The sequence below is a fragment of the Colletotrichum costaricense genome (assembly GCF_030867565.1).
Source record: "Colletotrichum costaricense strain IMI 309622 chromosome Unknown Scaffold_14.1, whole genome shotgun sequence".
Classification (NCBI taxonomy): Eukaryota; Fungi; Ascomycota; class Sordariomycetes; order Glomerellales; family Glomerellaceae; genus Colletotrichum; species Colletotrichum costaricense.
Window position 1 is genome coordinate 297,071 of NW_026848243.1, and position 19,364 is coordinate 316,434.

The window sequence follows — 19,364 nt, forward strand, 5'->3', positions numbered from 1 at the left end:
GGTGGCTATGTGAAGCCCATCGACGTTTTTCATAAGAATCTGTAAACTTCAATCAGGCATCATTCGGGAGGAACATACTAAACATAGGAGTGTAGCTTTCCCGCAGGTATTTCACGCTTCCGAATTGTCCGTCTTTATAGAATGTTGAGGAGCCAATTGAGTTTTGATTTCAAAATGGTTGCTTTTTCTCGGATCTGCAGAGCCAGAGATGGTTCTTTGCAACAATGCTACAGCTTCTCGTTATGAACTCCATCAACTGCCTCCTTGAAATCCTCCAAGAACGACCACCTGCCCTGTTCGATCCAACCTCGGGTCAAGAAATCATTTGCATATTCCGGGAACTCCCGGACGATGTCCTTTAAATGGGTATCGTGAGCAATTACAACAAGGGTATTTCCGCTTCCATCAGCTTCGATAATCCGGTCTACGGTCTCCTCGGCAGCATCCGGGTTGCCAAGTAGCATACCAGGACGATGAACGCCATAGAACGGTTTCGTCGTGTCTTCGTCTCGGAGGATGGGTTTGAACAGCGCGCCGGGGCAGGGAGTCACATTGCCCGAATGAAACGGATGTGGCGATATCGAGTCGGGCAGCGGGTTGTATGCGGATGGCCTCATCTCGGCGCTATGGTGACAGGTGTCACCGCCCATGAGGATGAAGCTGTCCGGGCCGGTCGTCACCCGCGCAATAGCGTTAACATGACCAACGGTATGACCTGGCGCGTCCAGAATGTAGAAGCTTCCGTCACCGAAGTAGTCGATGGCAGGAAACGATCCGACTTTGATAGTTGACTCGGCGAAGCTCAGTTCACGGAGTTCGCGGCCGGCGAAATCGGAATCAAGGACTGGGGACCCTGGGTTCGTAGGGTAGCCCGGCATGATAATGTCCTTGAAACCCGGGCCAACTATCAGCGAAGTGCTTGTGGGAAATCTGCTCGGATCGCCGATATGATCCCAATGCCAATGGCTCCAGATGATGCTCTCGATTTCACTTGCTTTAACCCCGCCTTCTTCGAGGATCTCTCTCACATCCTTCTCCACGCTGCACGTCGTACCACTCTCTTTCATCCAATTCTGAATAGGAGGTGAGAGATTTTCGAAGTCTTTGCGCACGCCGAGATCGAAGAGGACTTTGCGGCCAGTGGTTGGGTGCTCGACGAGGAAGACGTATGAAGGACACGACAGCCACGAATGACCTTTGATGACGTGTGAAACCATACTCTCCATGCTCACCCTAATCTTCGATGTCGAGTCAATAACCCTAACATTGACGGTCGAAGCAGATGGCGGTACGCGAAATTTTGATAAAGGCATGGTGGCGAACTTCCGGTCCAATGGACAATTTTGGATATACTGCGGTCCAGGAATCCAAGAAGTTTCCATGGTTATTTACTGATCTTTTTCCTCAGTGATCATATCGTCCAGGAGCACCCAAAGCAAGACTGAGAGAAATCCGGCACTCGGTACTCGGCACACGGTGGTCTTGTCGGCACTAAAGAGCCTGCATTTTTAAACGTCCCAAAGTAGTATCACTTCGTGAGCATAACTGTGGGGATATAAACGGCATGTGGAACATCGAATCTAATCTCAAAGGAGTTACAGTTGGAAATATTGCTCCGTAACACAATGTCTATTCGTACAGCTTTAGTAACTGGATCCGCTAATGGCATCGGCCGAGCCATAGCACTGCGCCTGGCGCAAGATGGTTTCCAAATAGCCATTAATGATCTTGCTAGCCAAGAAGTCAAGTTGAGAGAGCTACAGTATGAGCTTGAACTGAAAGGTCAGCTCATGGATATAAGCTTCTCGCACATTCCACCCACAATAGCTGACAATGTGGAGGCGTGCGGACTGCTGTCCTTACTGCAGACATCAGCAACGAAGACGATGTCGCGAGTTTGATTCGAAACACATCAGAGATGCTTGGAGGGATTGATGTAAGTATTAATCAATACACCGATGTCAAAGTCAAAGCTAAATAGGGCGGGTCCAAAGGTGATGGTCGCAAACGCTGGTGTGATTCTCGTCAAACCGATCCTCGAAATCAGTGCCAGTGAATGGGATAAAGTGCAGGCTGTAAGTTTCTAGCCCAAGACTTCTGTATTTCACGTGTTGATATGACATAGATCAATGTTCGGGGAGTCTTTCTGTGCTATAAATATGCAGCTCAGGAGATGATCAAGCAGGGTCGAGGCGGGAAGTTGATCGGAGCTTGTTCTATCTCAGGATACCGACCAGTATGCCACATCAAAACTCTAGTACCGTGCAGAAAGGAAGTTGACGAATCTGCAGTCTCAATTCGCGCCAGCATACTCCGTCAGTAAATGGGCTGTTCGGGGGCTCACCCAAGCTGTTGCTATGGACATGGCACAGCACGGCATTACGGTCAACGCATACTGTCCGGGCATGGTCCGTACCGATATGTGGGAGGCCATTGACACTAGCCTTACAACTAGAATGGGACTTCCTAAGGGTGCTGCGTTTGAGAACGGTGTTGCGACCCGCATTGCGTCTAAAAAACCTCAGGTATGTCTTGGCTCGTGACGATTAAGCCTTATGACAACTGATCAAGGCGGAATGCAGACTCCTGAAGACGTCGCTGGTTTGGTAAGTTTTCTGGCAGGAAAAGACTCGGATCAGATCACTGGGCAGAGTTTGATCGTAGACGGCGGTGTAGTATTCTCTTAGGGAACGTTTCCTTCAGTGGGGTACAATTGGTACGCTTCCAAAGCGGACAGTTGGGCAAAGGAGACACAGGGATTAAAGGAAGTAGCAGGCGCTAGTATGACAATGTTTGACGTGATTCACGGTTACTTGGACTTATCGCCACTCTCACCTTTTGTCCTGTCTTATTGAGAGTTGATCAACAATGTGCTATTATATTCAGTATGCAGTTTAATCCCTGTTGGTTCAAGGTAGATGACTACTTACGCAACAAAAGTTGGTTCTAGTACAGCCACCCTAGTCCTTACCTCCGTGCGCTGACCGGATGAGCACAGTATCTCGCCGTCGCTGAAAGTAGTAAAAGTCCGAGGTGGGGATCCCGGCCGGGGTGAGACTTCGGGATCTGCCTCAACCAGAAATGCCCGGACTACAAATAGGAAGTTGAGCGTGGCAGTCAATATGTGGAAGGACGGGTAGTCGACTTTTGCGAGCTTAGAGATCATTTCACAACGAGGTTCAAGAGAATTTCAACATGAAGTCTCAAATAGCTGGCCTGGTAAGCTGATTGTGTAGCTCCCATGCCAGTAAACCTTTTCCCTAATCAGAGTGCTCTCACGTAGGCGTTGGTCGCCGTGGTTCTGTACAAAGTTGCAACATGGTGGTTCCATCCTTTACGAAAGTTTCCGGGCCCTAAATCGGCGTCAATTAGCAATGCAAGTTTTAGCACTCCATCTTATTGTGCTGCGCCGCGTGCAAGTGCTCACACATTTTTATGTAGGCTTTGTATTCGTGGAACTTCATGAGTGGTCGTCAGCCGTATCGTCAACTTGAGCTACACGAAAAGTACGGTAAGTTGCATGACCTACGTGCAGACACCTACCCTGGGAGTGCTCGCTCTGACTCTTTGATCGTACCAGGCCCCGTCGTTCGCGTGGCACCAAACGAATTAAGCTTCAGTTCCGCATCGTCATGGCAGGAAATCTATGGTGTACGCAAGGGTGTTGAGCCTTTCATCAAGAGTGAATTCTATGATGGGGGCAACTTCGCCGCCGAGGCCTTGTCTATCGTTAGCGAGCGTGACCCCAAGAAGCACGCAGAGATGCGTAGATATCTTGGTACCGCATTTTCCGACAGGTCTCTCAAGTCACAAGAACCGATGGTCGCTGAATGTGTCGACCGCCTTATTGAGAAGATTGGAATGGTAGACGTGGGGACTCAAGGAACCGACATGGTCATGTGGTTCAATCTCGCCACCTTCGATATAATTGGAAGCCTGGCTTTTGGCAAGGACTTCGGCGGTGTCGAGTCGGGCAAGGAGCACTTCTGGATTTCGATCGTCACCAAAAGCTTGCGTATGGGGGCTCTCGCCGACTGCTTTCGCAGATTTCCAGCCCTCGCCGGCATTGCCCAGACAGTGTTTTCTGGCCTTATTGACAAGCTTCTCAAAGACAGTCGCACGCATCAAAAGTACACCATGGATTTGGTTCAAAGGTTTGACTGCAAACATCTCATGGGCAAACGCCGTCTTTTTGTGTTGCAACGCTAAGGCCCTTTTCTGGTAGTCGCCTGGCCTCACAGTCGGACCGAGAAGATTTCCTCACCAAAATGATCGAGGCCCGTAATGAGGCGGCAATATCGGACGCCCAGATTGGAGCACACTCTTCCGACTTTGTGTAAGTCGCCCACGTTATTCCTCTATGAAACGGACTCATAATCCTTTTCCAGCATTGCCGGCAGCGAGACGACAGCCACTACTCTTTCTTGCATGACGTACTACCTGCTCAAGAACCCTGCGATTCTGGCGCGCTTACAGGATGAGGTGCGGTCAGCTTTTGTTAGCTACGAGGATATTACTGCGGCGACGGCAACTCCATTGAAGTATCTTAGAGCCGTGGCGCAGGAGGCTATGCGCGTCTATCCTCCGCTTCCTTTTGCCCTTCCCCGTGTAGTGCCCAATGGTGGCTGCACGGTTGATGGTCATTTCTTGCCAGGCGGGGTGCGTACTTAAATTGCCTTGCCTTGAGTACTCTTAGCTCACAAAAATTCATCCCAAGACCACAGTTTCGACCAGTACCTTTGCGGCAAGTATGTCATCTTCGAACTTCGACGAGCCGTGGGAATTCAGACCTGAGCGGTGGCTCGTGGACAACCCAACGGATGACCTCGATGCAAGTCAGCCGTTTTCATATGGAACGCGATCATGCATGGGACGAAGGTGAGTTCCCAATAATGACATGGTGGTTTGAGGCACGTGCTAATCATCAAACATCGCAGCCTTGGCTGGATGGAAATTCACACAACTATGGCGAAGCTGGTCTATAGGTACGACTTGGAGCTCGCTGACGAGAGTCTCGACTGGCACCGGGATTCAAGGATGCATACGTTGTGGGAGAAGCCTCGTCTGATGGTGAAGCTCAAGCCCCGTGTGTTTCTCTAACATGCCGGCAGCTATAAATCAGGCTTCGCGGAGAAGCTTTCGAATTTTCGCACTGTTTAGTTGTGTTCATGATGCTTAAAGGTCTTCGAGAATTATTAGCCCAAGACCAAAGTCTTGAGCGCCGACCACGCTTTGCTAGGCTGACACTATATTCCTGCAAAGATGGTTCGTCGGTCGTGATATGAAGCAAATTTGAAAATTAAATGTGCATGAACATGAAATATTGATCGTGACTTTTCCTCACTCTCGCACCTCTTATAGCCTTTTACAGCCCTGGCGCGGCTGATTCTTACCGGCTGTGAAGGCGCTCGTTGGCATCAATCAAGGTGTTCTGTGCGTAAAACGGACCATGAGTGCGGGTTTCCACCACATCACATGTAGTTGGCTTTCCTGTTCCCAATCTAAATCTTTGTCAACCAGCTCTAGGTCGTACTGCCACAGCATCTTGGCCAAGATGAGATTGATTTCCATGTATGCGAAGCTTAATAGTCGTATTAGCATGGGATCGCTTGTAAACTAGGGTGCGTTCGCAAAGCGTTAAGGGCTGTAAAACTCACTTTTGTCCTAAGCATCCCCGAGGGCCCATGGAGAATGGCTGGCTAGCCTCGCGGACATCTGTGGATCCCGCGTCTAGCCAGCGTTCAGGCTTGAAGCTTTTCGGGTCAGAGAAATACCCTTCGCTATGCGTCAGAGTCCACGCGTGCGTGAAGACCTCAGCCTATAGGCACTCACATTAGACTCCATGCTTTTGATTGTGCTTCAAGTTTACTTACACCCGCTGGGACGTAGATATCGCCGACATTCATGCCTGGGGATAATCGCGGAAACCCCTGAGAGCCCGGTGCATACAGCCTAAGGCCCTCGCTGATGACGGCTTGCAAGTATGGGAGCTGGCGAGCTGCAGTGGCATTGATCTCTTCGAATGAAGAGAATTTTGCCGTTATCTCTGTTTGAAGCTTTAGTAGACACGCTGGATTTCGGAGCAGATAGTATGTCGCCGCGGCAAGGAATGTCGCAGTCGTCTCGCCACCCGCGATTCTGTGAGTATATCGTTAGCAAAACCTCGAGCATTCCCAAATGACCTTGAACTGAGGGGACGCACGTCAAAGTTGACACATGGGCTGTCATCTCTTCTTTGCTGATAGCTCCCACTTCGTAACTCTTGACAACGGTAGACAGAAAGTCATTGCGGTTTGACTTTTTGGATAGACGTCTGTAGTTCAAGGGTTAACAATCAACCATGAGCTACATGCACACAAGCGTGAGGTTAGTATTTTACGTACTCTTCGACCTTTTTTCGGCTATACTGGGAGTTCTGATTTTGGACAGCAAGAGTGGACGGGAGTAGCACGCGGGCTACTGTAGCCACAAAAGGGAGACGACGAAGGTTGTCAACCAGTGTGATGAAGTATAGATGGCTGACTATGATCTCCGACCAGCTGTGTGGCTTTCCTATAATGCGAAGTGATTAATATTACGATGTTCTGCTTGGCCATCTCCGAGCTAAAGCTTTGGGCTTGAAACTCTCAACTTCTATTTACTTACCAGCTTTGACACTATGAAAGGATTCGCCAAACGCCATTTCGCCCAAGGAGTCAAAGGCTATCATCTCATACCACTTGGTCATGTTGAGACCCTCAGTTCGGAAACGATCTTCCCCAAGCCGATGTACGAAAGCGTCGACTGTCTTGGTAATAATATCTTCCTGGTCCAGCAACATCTTTGTGGAAAAGGCAGCAGAGAGCATTTTGCGCATTTGGCCGTGCTTATGAGGATCACGCTCACTGCCGATGCATAATGATTTGAAGCCTGCGCCATAGATATCGTAAAACTCGCTTTTGATCACTGGTGCTGCGCCTGCAGCGCGGTGGCCGTAGATTGCCTTCCACGACTCTACTGAAGCAAAGGAGAGCTCATTGGGAGATATTCGGACAACGGGCCCTATCAACGTTCAATTTACTAAGTATTTTCCATGGCTTGGGGGAGAGAAAGGCCCTACCATGTTTGCGATGCTGCTCTTGGATGGCGTAGTGAAGGCGGCCAGTCTGAGAGTGAAAGATTCGCCAGATCTATGGCGAGAAACTTGAGCATTGCAAATCCAACTAGATACAGCTTAGGCGTACTCACCAGACTGCATCTTCCTAATAGCGGTCCTGGGAACGCGGCAAGTTTATGGAAATACGCATTATAAGTGCTGGCTGTCAAGAGGTACAAGACGACCTAGGTACGTTAGTCTTGAGTTCCAGTGAAGCTTTGTGCCATTCAGAGTAGTTCTTACAAGACACAATGATAGAGCGGCAGCGCTTGAGACGGTTAGCTGTGCAACTCTTGCTTGAAGAAGGTGTAAGCACTCTTGGTGTGAAATGGCTCGATCAAGCATCGCGTCCCTTGGAACATCAACTGATGCTCTTAAGCATTTACCACTATGCTCGATGTGTTTGCTAGCAATCTAGCCTGTGAAATGTCGCTCTAAATATTACAAGCTTTGTTATTCCTTTTTCTGGTGACCTAGCAAAGGTCGGCGTTGTATCGCTGACGGATCCGAAAGACATATTGGGTGCGCAGCGTAGGTCTTCGTCTCATCGGCCAGTTTCCGTTTTCGGAAGTGAGGTTTCCAATCATCACCGCGCTAAACCTTTCTCAGTAAATCCCGAGAAATGCCCCGAACAGCAACGCTCCTTGCACCAGTTACAAATAAAGCACCGAGAATGGCCATTAATATACAAGAGATCAACATCCAACAATTCTTGATAGCGGCAAAAGTCAGCCAGTTTCGACTGAGTGCGGCTGACTTTGAGTCTCATCAGCGCGACATTTATGCCGTCAGGTGCTATCGAGAGGGAAATTGTCATGATGTGGCATAGTCAACAGGACCAGTTTTCACTCTTCGAGACAGAATTGTCAGTTCTCAAAATCTGTCTGATCAAATCAAACTTTGTAACAATGCGAGGTATGCCTGGATTAATGGTCATCAGTATGGCGTCGGCAGAATGGCTCCAGGGCTGGACCACAAGTGTGTCTTTCAAAATCCAACGATGCCGCCAACTCTTCGCATTTCGAGGCATTCTTTCACAAAAATAGGTTTATTTTCATCCTCAGATTATGGAAAGACCGGCCAAACTTACCTCGTAGGCAAAAAATACACAACAGTGGCGGAAACCTGTACGAATGAACCGCGCCTCAACACGAGCCTCGTACGCCTCAACACCTCAGCCATGTGGGCGGCCCGTAAAACTGTCTATGTTTGGCAGTAAGCTCGTAGTTCACGTCAAGAAGGGCAACATCCCATCTTTTCCATCTCAACAGTGTCCCTCGGCTATGTCATATGGATGCGGCAATGCACCCGGGCGGGATCACTTGATTGGGGAGCTGTGCATGAACCCGACTTGACGACTTCAGATAAGTTCTCCGAGGGGAGCCATCACGAACGCCGCTCTGTCGCAAGACATCCGCATTGTGGGTAGCTTACCATCTGGCGGGTTCACTGCTACGGACCGTTGTTGAGATGGATTGGCTTCTACCGATCGGCTTCTAGCGAAACCAAAGGTTATATAGATCCCCCTTGAAGTCTGGTCGAAGGTTGGCATGTTGCCACTTTCTACCAACAACTCTTTGATTCCAGTTACATCCAACAGAAAACAGTCTGACATATAGCAAGTCGATCACTCATCATGTCACTCAGCGTAACAACCGTACCCGACGAAGTCACCAGCATCTCTCCCATCTCTCACCTCAACAACAAGGCCCCAGGTATTACCCAGAAAGCCATCCAAGAAATATCTACCTCCAACGATGGGTACTTCCGCTTCAACCCAGTCATCGTCATGCTCGTCGGCTACCTCGAACAAGTCAGCCCAGGAGGCCTAGACTCCGCAGTTCGCTCCGCCCGCGACAAGAACCCAGACTTCATGCCCAAACTAGCCATCAAAGACGCACACTCGTTCCTGACCTTCGCAAACGACCTCCTGAAATGGGTGCCCCGCGAGAGCTTCGAAGGCAAAGACGTCTACGACATCCTCTGCACGTTCTACTTCGTCCTAGACCAACCCCCTCTCCGCAAATTCCAAACTCCAATCCGCCCAGACTCGCAAGGCCTTACCTGGCTATCCTCCTGGATCGTAGTCTACGCGCAACTCGTCGGCCAATTCCTCGACACACCCGCCTCCATCACCCCTTCCTCCCTCCAATCCTTCGCAACCTCACTCCCTACCGCTTCCATGAAGCAGAAATCCCAAAAGGCGGTTTCCGGACCTTCAACTCCTCCTTCACCCGCCGCCTCAAACCGGGCCTTCGACCAATCGCCTCCCCCGACGACGACAGCGTGATAGCCTACCCAGCAGACTGCACCTATGACAACTCCCTCGCCAACCAAAGCGTCGCCAAAATCACCCCGTACGGCTCCGTCGAGATCAAAAACGTCCGCTGGCCGATCAGCATGCTGCTCCAGGGCAGCGCTCACGCCGCAGACTTTGACGGCGGGATCTGGATGCACGCGTTCCTGAATACCACAAACTACCACCGCCAACACGCGCCCGTGTCGGGCACGGTGTTGGAAGCCAAGAACATCCAGGGCATGGCGCACCTCGAGGCCGATACCGTCGGCGACGGACAGGTTCGCATGATGGGCGGGGCGAACGCTTCCGAGAACCCGGGGTATCAGTTCCTTCAGACGAGGGGGTTGGTGGTGATTGAGAACCCGGTGCTCGGCAAGGTTGCGTTCTTGCCCATCGGGATGGCCATGGTATCGTCTGTGGACTTGTTTGTCGCAGAGGGGGGTGTGGTGAGGAAGGGGGACGAGGTTTCGTGTTTCCGGTTTGGAGGGTCGGATGTCATTTGCATCTTCCAGGAAAAGGCCGGGTTGAGGGTTGAGGATTTCATTCCAACGGCTGGTGGGTTTTCAAAGTATGGGAGCATCTTGGCTAGAGCGCCGATGGGAGGTTCTCGCATGTAAGTCAGGCTTTCAGAGAAGTCGTCCAACGTCTAGACACGTTCTTGGATCGTTTCCTTTGAGATCTTGCTCTAGGCTGGCACCTAAAGAAGATGTAATCAAAGCTGCTGAACTTCGCGATATTTGGGACTAGGAGTTTTTCTTTCGAACAAATTACAGCCATGGAATTGAAGACAAAACAAAGACAACATGATCAAAAAGAGAAGTTGCGTCAATCGCTGACGGGAATTGAGCCCGACGTGGCTAGTGCTTGTTAGTGACATGTCCTAGAGAACACGAGAGAAATAGGGAAAGTAGCTTACGGGTCGAACCCACAACCTTGAGATTAAGAGTCTCACGCTCTACCGATTGAGCTAGCCGGGCAACCGGCGTATATACTAGGGTTGGATGGGTTCCTCAGGTCCAGGATGGCTTCATGTTCTGGATTTGCTAATTTGTGGTTCTGTGTCCAAGTGGGGAGAAGAGAAAAGATTTTGGGAAATCCCCATTGTGGGTGTAGGGTGGGACACAATAACAAAGCGCGCATCGTGATGTATGTGGGGAGTGGATGTCTTGAAGGTTGGGTTGTGTTCAACATTAGCTTAGATTTGGCGTACTTTGAGTAAGTGAGTGGCTCACTCGCAAGTTGCATGGATCACAGAGCCATTTCTAGTAGTCGAGGCTCATCTCTCTCTTTTTCATCAGTCGGCTATGTTGTCATGGCGTTCACAAACGGCACAGTCATGTTAATCAACAACCACAAGACCGCGAACGAGGGCATACTGAAAGAACGCAGATAGTCTCTATTAGCCGCTACGCAGGCACACAAAGCCATGCGGAGGATGCTCGCTTGGAAGGGAATCGCCCTCCATGCGCTAGCTATCCGGGCAACCCCAAAGAAGGGGTTCGATTACTGAGTTTTGAGAAAAAAAGAAGAGTCCCATCCTTCACCGACTCAGATGTCCCCTTCAAACAATCATGACCAAGGCCAACTCAGGGCTCGGGTTGGCTTACTGGCCTTCCTATTCTAATCCTAGCGAGAAGTGCCTCTGGTGGCCCTGTTGATGCATCCATTCTGCATCGCGCGGAACATGACACGACGGTGAAGTGCATCGGTCGAGGATGCAGAGCTCTCAGATGAGGCAACGGGCCTGGGACTCTCGCTAGACAGACCACTCTAGTGTCCTCTAGCCAAGAACGCAGGTGCGCCGCTGCCGATGATGGGGCTTCCGATCTCGCCTGGTGCACCTACGGGCCTGTGGGCAGGATACGCCATGTCGTTGAACTCGGGTACCCATCGCATCAAGTGCTGCCCTGGGCCGTTTGCATCCAACTGGACCTCAAAGGTGCCGCCACCATTCTGCAGGTTGCCTTCTGTTTCGGCGAGAGCCAACAGATCAACTTCAGGGACAGACTCAGTCCTATTGAGCTGGTCAACCTCTGCCTTGACCGCTGCTAGATCAACAAAAGACTCTGAGCTCTCCGGGTTGCGGGCTTGCAGCTCCTTGCAGGCGCGACACATCATGAGCCGAATCGTCACTGAACGAGGGTTTCCCGCCGTACGGATCGGAGGCATAGGCTGCATCATAGTAGGGCTTCCCCAGGTCGAGTTTCCCACTCCGGGGGCCACGGTGTATGACATTGGTGAGGGTCCCCACAAGCTATTGTTGATGCTAGAAAACCCATTGTCGAATGGCAGTGGAAACGCTGACCGTTGCAACTGGCTACGGTGCCTTGCCGCATTGATTGCTGCGTTCATCGGGTCCGATGCATCATCTACCAGGACGCTGCTGCCAAGATGCTGTTGGTTTGTGAAGTCGTCTGATGCGTCATTTCGGTGTCCCTGAACCACACTACCTGGTCGTCCAATGGGCGCTGGCCTGCCGATAGGCTGTGTTGGAATTGGCGATGAAGCTGGGTCGAAGCTGCCGGAATGTTGTCTCGAATGTGATCCGGGTCCTGGCGCCATGTTTTGCATATGGTCGCCCATGGGCTGTGGGAAGCCAGGAGGTGGGCCGGGCATGAAGCCACGTCCAGCTGGCCCGTTAAGACCGGGCGGAACGGCCATCATGCCTAGAGGGGGAGGAGGTCTGCCAAACCCGGTAATACCAGGCGGACCAAAGATGTTTGGGTCTGGCAGACGATTTCCCAGACCTGGCGGCGGGTTGAAGCCGGGTGGAGGCATGCTCATAGGCATGCCAAAGGGGCCAGGCTGCATCGGTCCTTTCATACTCGAAGGTGATATGGAATTGGGATGGGGTAGCGAGCTTGTGGTCGCCGCGCTAGTCTTCCATGAACCAATCGGCCCAGGACTCATGCGGCCGGGTGTCGCAGGGTGTGGCGATGGGTTTTGGCTGGCAGTAGAGCCTGATCGCGAAGCTTGGGATTCAGGCAAGCTGGTGTCCAGTGGCTGAGAGGCATGCTTAGGACGGATTGGTGTCGGAGCTTTGGGAAGAGCCGGTGTTGCAACGGGTATCTTGGGGGACGCATAGGATGCTGGGTTGGATGGATGTGTCGGAATCGGTACTGGGTGTTGCGATAGTCGCCGGCCGGAGGTGGGGATGGGAATAGGAGCAGCAGCAACCGTGGCAGCCTTTTGGGCAGCCTTTTCCTCCTGCTTGATGCGATCCTTGCTTTCCTTCTCAGCCTTGGCCTTGGCCTCCTTGTCGCGTTTGGCCTGTTCCTGCTTCTCTTTGCGCTCACGGAGCTCCTTGTCCTTCTGGTCTCGGATTTCCTGTTCGCGTAATCGTGCTTCTTCCTTGAGCTTCTGAGTCTTCTCGCGGGATTCGCGCGCTTTGCGTTCTTGCTCCGCGCGCTTCTCTTGCTGTTCCTGGAGTCGGCGTTGTCGATCGGTCTCTTTGCGAAGGCGTTCTTCTTCTTCCAGTCGCTTCTGCTCTTCCTTCTTTCGACGTTTCTCCTCCGCTCTCATTCTCTGCTCTTCCACCTTTCGCCGCTGCTCCTCGAGTCGAGCGGCCTCCTCTGCAGCCTTCTCGGCCTCCTTCCGCGCCTTCTCCTCGGCCTGTTGCTGTTTCTTCAGCGCGGCCTTGTCCTTGCGCTTCTGGTTCTCTTTGGCCTTCTTGGCTTTCTTCTGAGCGGTTTGCCTATTTTCCTCCTCGAGTTCCTCGATGAGCTGTTGCTGGCGTTGCTTGGCGACCATGTCTCGATAGGCTGTCAGGACCCGTTGCTCAAACATTCGAGCGGCGAATATTTGGAACATGCGACGACCCTCTTCCATGCGCTGTTCCTCGGTCATCGTGTCCTGATGATGACAACAGTAATGCTCAGTACTCGAGTGTTTATGGTCATATGTGTATTGAGAGGAGCTCACTTCTTCATCCTCGTATTCCTCTTCTTGACTGTCATCATAGTCCTCATCCTCCTCCTCATCTTCGTCGTCATAGTCGTCTTCGGGAGGAGGATGGTTATGATTCGAGTAAGAGCCGTTGGCGGGATGAGCGTAGCCGCGAGAGAAGTGCTCCTTGGCGTCCTCTTCTCGGGCCATGCGGCGTTCGGCGAGCTGCTCCATCATTTCGATGAAACGCTTGCCGTCGTTTTTGAGGAGGTCATCCGCAACGGTGAGTATGCCGCCTAAGTCCATGTTACCATATCTGCAGAGTAGGGAGTCCAGAAGCTGCATACCCTTGACTTGCAGGCTGTTCCCAAACGTCAAGAAGTCGGCAACGTCTCGATCGTGAGGGTGAGTATCTTCGGGGGGTTCATCTTCGTCGCTGTACTCGTCGTCTTCTTCGTCTTCCTCTTCTTCCTCCTCCTCCTCGAGATCCTCATCCTCGTCGCTGTACTCCTCCTCTGGCTCCTCCTCGTCGTCATCGTCGCCTACATGTTCCACTATACGGCCGCGTGACGGTGGTTGGCCTGTATAGGATGACGGAATGCGTGAAGGTCGCAAGGGGAATTCGCGGTGAGGGGGCAGAATATGCGGTCCTTCTCCGTTGTTCGCAAAGGTCTCGAGCTCCTCATAATAAGCGTCGTACAGGCCTTCGAGTTCCTCCTCAATGGCGGTGCGCTTCCTGCCACAAACAGTACAGCTGCATGTATGCTTTTGCTGCTCCTTCATCTTTTTCAGGACGGCGTCCTTTTCGACCTTGACTAGCGACTTGCGCTCGTCTTCGCCGAGACCCAACCAGAACTCCTTGATGCGCTCCCGCTCCTCCTGCGAGCTGGTGTTCCAGATCTTATCCTTGGAGATACCAGGGCCACGGGGCGTCAATGGCGAGTGGGAGTGAGAATGAGGAAACGGAACACTGTCGTACTGGCTGTTGGCTAGCTGCGGGTTCTTTCCGTTCTTCTTCTTCTTCTTTTTGGACTTTTTGGATTTGGTCGCGGAGAAGCCGTTGGCATGGGGCCGGTCGTCGGTAGAGTGATGGTCTTCGGGCTCGTCGTCGCTGGACTCCTGATCCTCGTCATCTTGGGCAACCTGGGGTTTGGGCGCGGGCGCACCAGGAGCAGGACTCGGGCGACGTCCGTTTGGTGGTTGGACAGCGGCTTGCTCGGCAGCAGCTTTGGCGGCAGCCTTTGCCCGACGCTTCTGCTTCTTTCGATTCACAGTAGGCGCTGAGGGGTCAGCACCGTTGGTATCGAGGGTCTGGACGCTGGGCGCCTTTGCCGACAAGGTCGGAGTAGAGGGTTGCGAGGGTTCGGCGGAGGGAGGGCCTTTCGGGACGGTGATGATCTTGGAGCCATCCTTGTTTGTGTATCTCGCGGTGGACTTTGTATTCGGTGACGCTGGCGTCTGAGCTGCCGGCTGGCGATGGTTGGCCGGCATTTCTAGTCTCTGCTACGAAGCAAGCGACGTCGATGTCATAGAGAGGGATAGATGAAGGGTAGTTTGCGGTTGTGGGTGCGGTGGGGGAGTAAGCGCTGGATTCGGGTTCGACGAGAGGGATAGAGAGAGAGGTGAAGTCGAGCTCGAATTCGGCGGTCGGTCGGGTTCGAGAATGAGGCGATACTGGGTGAGGTAAAGCTATGTGGAAAGATGCGTAAGCAGAAATAAAACCACAGCTGCCCCTCTTCGCAATGACGCTCGAGGTGTTCGGAGAGATTGTGTGTGATTGAAGTTGGGTGGGCGTTTGTGGGTAGCGGCTCGCGAAAGTGGCAGGCGGGATGTAGCGCGCTGGGCGGGCTTTGGGCGGGCTGAGGGTGGTGGTGATGAGGCAGGACTCACAGGTGGAGGCGAATATTATTCGAGATGGGGCGCCGGGGCAGCCACACTTGTGTCTTGCCAAGGGAACAAACAGTCCGCCGTGAAGGTGCAGCACGAAAGGCCGAAACGGTAAAGGGTATGATTTTTGTTGATTTTTTCGGCCTTGTTTCCTCTATCGATATTGTTCCTCTTTTTTTTGCCCCTGAAACCACCACCTTGCAGGTTGATAATAGTTCAACTTGAAAGGCACACGAATCGAATCGCAGTGCAGTCGCAAGGCTGGTGGTGGTGTTGGTGGTGGTGGTGGGCTTGATTGGGGCTGATGAGTGTGTGACAAGCAGAGCGCGGGCCGATGATGAGTGCCTCTGTGTGGTTCGTTGGTCGCTAAATTCCAAGGTTGGGTACCTTGGATTGGATCTTTAGGTAAGGCAAGGTGAGGTACCTTGGGAAAGAGCAGTTCGAAATGAGTTAGGTTGGGCAAAAACGACTTCAATATTTCAGCGAAAGGAAAGATGAAGAGCTGAATGGATTGAATTATCCGCTGTTCGAATTCCTTTCCTTTCCATCAATGGGAGACAGAGAACGACACCCATATGGTAGGCGACGATACCAATGCCATGAAAGTAAAAGGATGGAAGTGAGGTACCTCTGGATCTCTGATCCAACGGATGCGTGTCGTTGTTCGTTCCGCTATGGGCGGAGGGAGGGATTGAAGGGAGAGTGGGATTGCATGTCATGCCCAAGTCACTCGTCAGCAGGTTTGCGTAGGAGAAGTACATCACAGGGAGGGGGAAGTGACAGGTGGTGAGGGACCTGAGGCAGGGGCCCTACCCAATTGCCTATCACTCGGGGTGTGCACTTTACCAGGCTCACATCAGGAACTTGGAAACCTGGGTCAGTAAGGTAAGGTACCTAAGGAAGGTACCTTTGGTTGGTCCCATCAATCAGATTTCAAGGCCAAAAGAGGTGAGAGGTTTGTGCCGTCGTCCACGTGACTGCTTGCCCAGCGGGTCCAATTGCTTTTGCGTTTTGTGGGGACCCAACAGAGCTGGCTGTGCTGAGTGGCTGACAAAGCTGCAACCTCTATGGCCTTTGCTCGTGATTGAGCTTCTTGCCTGAGGCTCTGTCTAGCTGAGTAACCACTGAACCAGGCATCAGGCTTTGGTGGATTCCCATCTTGAGATCCAAAACCCAGCTGACATGACCAGATCCCGATATTCACCCTGGGCCTGGAGCTTACCTAAGGCCCTGTGTCTGTGCCTACCGGAATGAGAACCCGGAAAGTTATTCGATTTCGAGGCCCCTAGCCAGGCACCCAGGTCCGTCCCACGATTCAAGGTCCAAACACCAAACACCAAACACCGCGATGCCTGTCACCTGCGAATCGGTTCAGGATCTGATGTCATCTCGAGACCTACAGCCTCCATATAGCAAGCTGTATGGGTAGCTTTCTCAATTAGCTCTTGTCCCACGCATCCAGAGCACCCGAGAAGCTTGGCCACCGCCATTGACCGCCGAGTGAAGCAGCTCGCCAAAGCGCGGGTCGTGCCATCAACAACGTACATCATCTTAGAAGACGATTGTCCTTCTTTCAAGTCTGTCAAAAGCGAATCGTCCAAGTGTTTTCCAGCTGGGTCTTATATACAAGCAAGCACTAGCCAGCTGTCTCGCCCTCAGCAAACTTTGGCAGCTCCCTGCGGTTCCCAAACTACCCCGCTGTCAAACAAGTTAGTCATCTGTTTGGCAACATTCGTTGTCACAGGCTCCATGGCAACAAGCTGCTGGCAGCGCAGCTGTTCCACCTATGCTCTCACAAACTCCCTCGTACAACATCTCATACCCCCCAATTCGTCGACGCGATTGGCCTTCTTTCCCATGGACTGTTCAACTCCAGGCCCGCCAAGAAGGGAGGACACGCAAACCAATTCAACTTTGGCGGATCAAGAATCAACACTGCCACTAAGAAAAGGGCGGTGGTTGGGCTCTATGACTGTCAAGTGTCAACAGACTCTCGCCCTGCCCATATAACTATTGGATATGCTTAGTTGTGCCCGGGACAGCCGGCGGTAGTTGAGGTCAGGTGCCTCGAGCGATAGCGGCGCTCGGAGGTTGAGGAAGAGAACATCCCACCCGTTCCGAACCATCCCGCATTTTCAGCCTCTAAACCCCGGAACCGCGCGGCCACCGACAGTTGCGGAGACGGCCTATGGAGATCACAGTCCCGGCGGCTATGCCATACTTTGAGGCTACGGTTACCGGGGAGTGCTATGCTTCCTGGCCGACTCGTTCTGACTCTCTCTCTCTCGGCATTGGCCTCGATCATGATATCATCAAGATATATCGGGGACGATGAACGCCGGCCAAAGTGTACAGTCATGGGGCAAATGCTGGACGTTGTGGATTCCCGCTCGCCGATCAGGTTCGGCAACGTGCACGCATCAGACAGGTGTGACCGGCAGATCCTGGACGGGAGCGCATCCTAATTTTGCGGGCAGCGATGCAATGGAACACCATACTCCTGGACCTCACGCGAACAGTTAGCCAGGAACGTTCTGCCTCACAGGGAGACCCGTATAATGTATCCCGTCGCCGTGCGACTAGCAGCCTCGGAGGTCGACCAGAGTTCCTCGCAAACGTCCAGTTGTGTAGTATCATTGGCTGCAGGTGACAACTCTGAACGAGAGAGCACCAGGAACGCTCGAATGCCAACACAGCCTCAATCAGCCATGCCATGGTATCCATAAGGCGGGCCAGGCGGGGTACCCACCGCGGAAGTTGGGTCCACAATGCTGTTTGTTTGAGTGTTTACGGGATACATGTTGGCTGAGAAGCGACGAAACGAGAGCGAGATGATGGGAAGGGGCATCTCTCCGCCCATTCTGTCAACAGTCTCCCGGACTCCGATGACGAAACGAGCCTGTTGACCCCGAGGTGGACACAAGCTCACCGGTACTTTGGTGTAAACTAAGAATTCTCGCCAAGCAGTGACTGCGCAGCAGCTGTGTCGGACCAGGCCATGAAGAAAGAACCCAGCTCGTTGGCGAAGCTACGTCAAATTTCAAAGATGCCAAAGTGCATACCAAGTCTTTTGCTTGGTTGAGCTTGACACCAATAACCTCGCGCCAGCAACTCTCAATACCGACGCCATTCGGATGGGCTTGCCAAGCGAGTAAGCAAAGTTCCCTGTCCTTTTACGACGCTCTCGATGTGGCGTGCCGGGCACTTGCAGATTGGCCGCGAGTTGTCTAGAAAGTCGGGTGCTATAAGACGGCACGGCTTGGCAACACAGCCTATGGCGATGAGTTGCACAGAGATACACACGTAGCACAGCGGGACGGTTGGGATGTGTGGGATGGCCGCCGCACAGCAAAGCAAGAAGCAGAAACACGGCACGCGTGTCTTTTGCTACTGGCCAAGAAGGTTCTTGTGGCTTATCTCCCTCAAGCGTTTTCTTCCCAACCGGCACTCCAGGGACTACCTACCCAAGCAAATGGGCTGCAGGCTGGTAGGTGCCTTAATAAGTTCAGGGCTGGCGGATGACGGATTGGGAGCGCGGGATGGGATGGGATGGGACGGGGAATTATGATTCGGAAAACAAGTGCCCGGTGGCGGTTCAATACTAATGACTTGGGAATGAAAGAGGATGAGACATACGGCTTGCCGGCGGAATCGGTGCCGTTACGGCCATCCGATGTTTGAATGCTTGATGCTTTAACGTCCTCTTCCCTTCTCCGTCTCTTCTTGACTTCTCAAACGTGGAGGTACGTACGACATGATGTAAGTAGCTGACGATGACTTTGATGACAGATTCTCAACTCAATTCCTAGCCAGGAGGAGTCTCGTGCCGCGTAAATGGGCAGCATCAATCTACAATAGGAAATCTAGAACGCTACAAGTCAAAAACCATTCAAAGTCAGCGATCGACGTCTGAAGAAACCTTGGCAACGATTTGTGCTGTGTCCCATTGTCTTTCAAGCTACAGTCTTTGCGTCCAGGAACTTGGGATGTCCAGGACAAGGGGCGGACGATTGGGGGGGAAACAGATCGGGAGTACCTTATTTTAGAAAACTGGGCGCACGGCGGCGCAAGAAAAAATGGAGGGGCGCCCGGAGGTCGGGTAGGTTAGCTCAGCCGTCAGCGGTAAAACGTCCGCTCAAAGGGTGTCTTTGGGGACGG

At 52.3% G+C, this 19,364-nt stretch overlaps 5 protein-coding genes across 5 annotated transcripts; 2 read left to right on the forward strand and 3 right to left on the reverse strand.

The window, feature by feature from the left end:
* Positions 1 to 227: 227 nt before the first annotated feature.
* CCOS01_11983 (metallo-beta-lactamase superfamily protein) lies at positions 228 to 1,313 on the reverse strand (the record flags this gene model as incomplete). The annotated part of the gene is made up of 1 exon (XM_060460133.1): positions 228 to 1,313. The coding sequence occupies one exon, from the start codon at positions 1,311 to 1,313 to the stop codon at positions 228 to 230; it is 1,086 nt and encodes a 361-aa protein (XP_060309076.1).
* A 312-nt stretch (positions 1,314 to 1,625) lies between these two features.
* CCOS01_11984 (benzoate 4-monooxygenase cytochrome P450) lies at positions 1,626 to 5,100 on the forward strand (the record flags this gene model as incomplete). Its single annotated transcript, XM_060460134.1, has 12 exons — positions 1,626 to 1,782; positions 1,842 to 1,936; positions 1,995 to 2,075; positions 2,126 to 2,236; positions 2,292 to 2,525; positions 2,583 to 2,606; positions 3,442 to 3,511; positions 3,581 to 4,154; positions 4,226 to 4,336; positions 4,389 to 4,659; positions 4,718 to 4,878; positions 4,938 to 5,100. 12 exons carry the CDS (start codon positions 1,626 to 1,628, stop codon positions 5,098 to 5,100), a joined length of 2,052 nt encoding a protein of 683 aa, XP_060309077.1.
* Positions 5,101 to 5,421: 321 nt separating this feature from the next.
* Positions 5,422 to 7,652, reverse strand: CCOS01_11985 (BCL4p; the record flags this gene model as incomplete). The annotated part of the gene is made up of 9 exons (XM_060460135.1): positions 5,422 to 5,581; positions 5,658 to 5,818; positions 5,874 to 6,138; positions 6,203 to 6,313; positions 6,384 to 6,552; positions 6,646 to 7,041; positions 7,100 to 7,169; positions 7,228 to 7,320; positions 7,581 to 7,652. 9 exons carry the CDS (start codon positions 7,650 to 7,652, stop codon positions 5,422 to 5,424), a joined length of 1,497 nt encoding a protein of 498 aa, XP_060309078.1.
* A 1,119-nt stretch (positions 7,653 to 8,771) lies between these two features.
* Positions 8,772 to 10,051, forward strand: CCOS01_11986 (uncharacterized protein; the record flags this gene model as incomplete). Its single annotated transcript, XM_060460136.1, has 2 exons — positions 8,772 to 9,421; positions 9,475 to 10,051. 2 exons carry the CDS (start codon positions 8,772 to 8,774, stop codon positions 10,049 to 10,051), a joined length of 1,227 nt encoding a protein of 408 aa, XP_060309079.1.
* A 1,153-nt stretch (positions 10,052 to 11,204) lies between these two features.
* On the reverse strand, positions 11,205 to 14,810 carry CCOS01_11987 (stress response protein NST1; the record flags this gene model as incomplete). Its single annotated transcript, XM_060460137.1, has 1 exon — positions 11,205 to 14,810. One exon carries the CDS (start codon positions 14,808 to 14,810, stop codon positions 11,205 to 11,207), a length of 3,606 nt encoding a protein of 1,201 aa, XP_060309080.1.
* Positions 14,811 to 19,364: the final 4,554 nt, after the last annotated feature.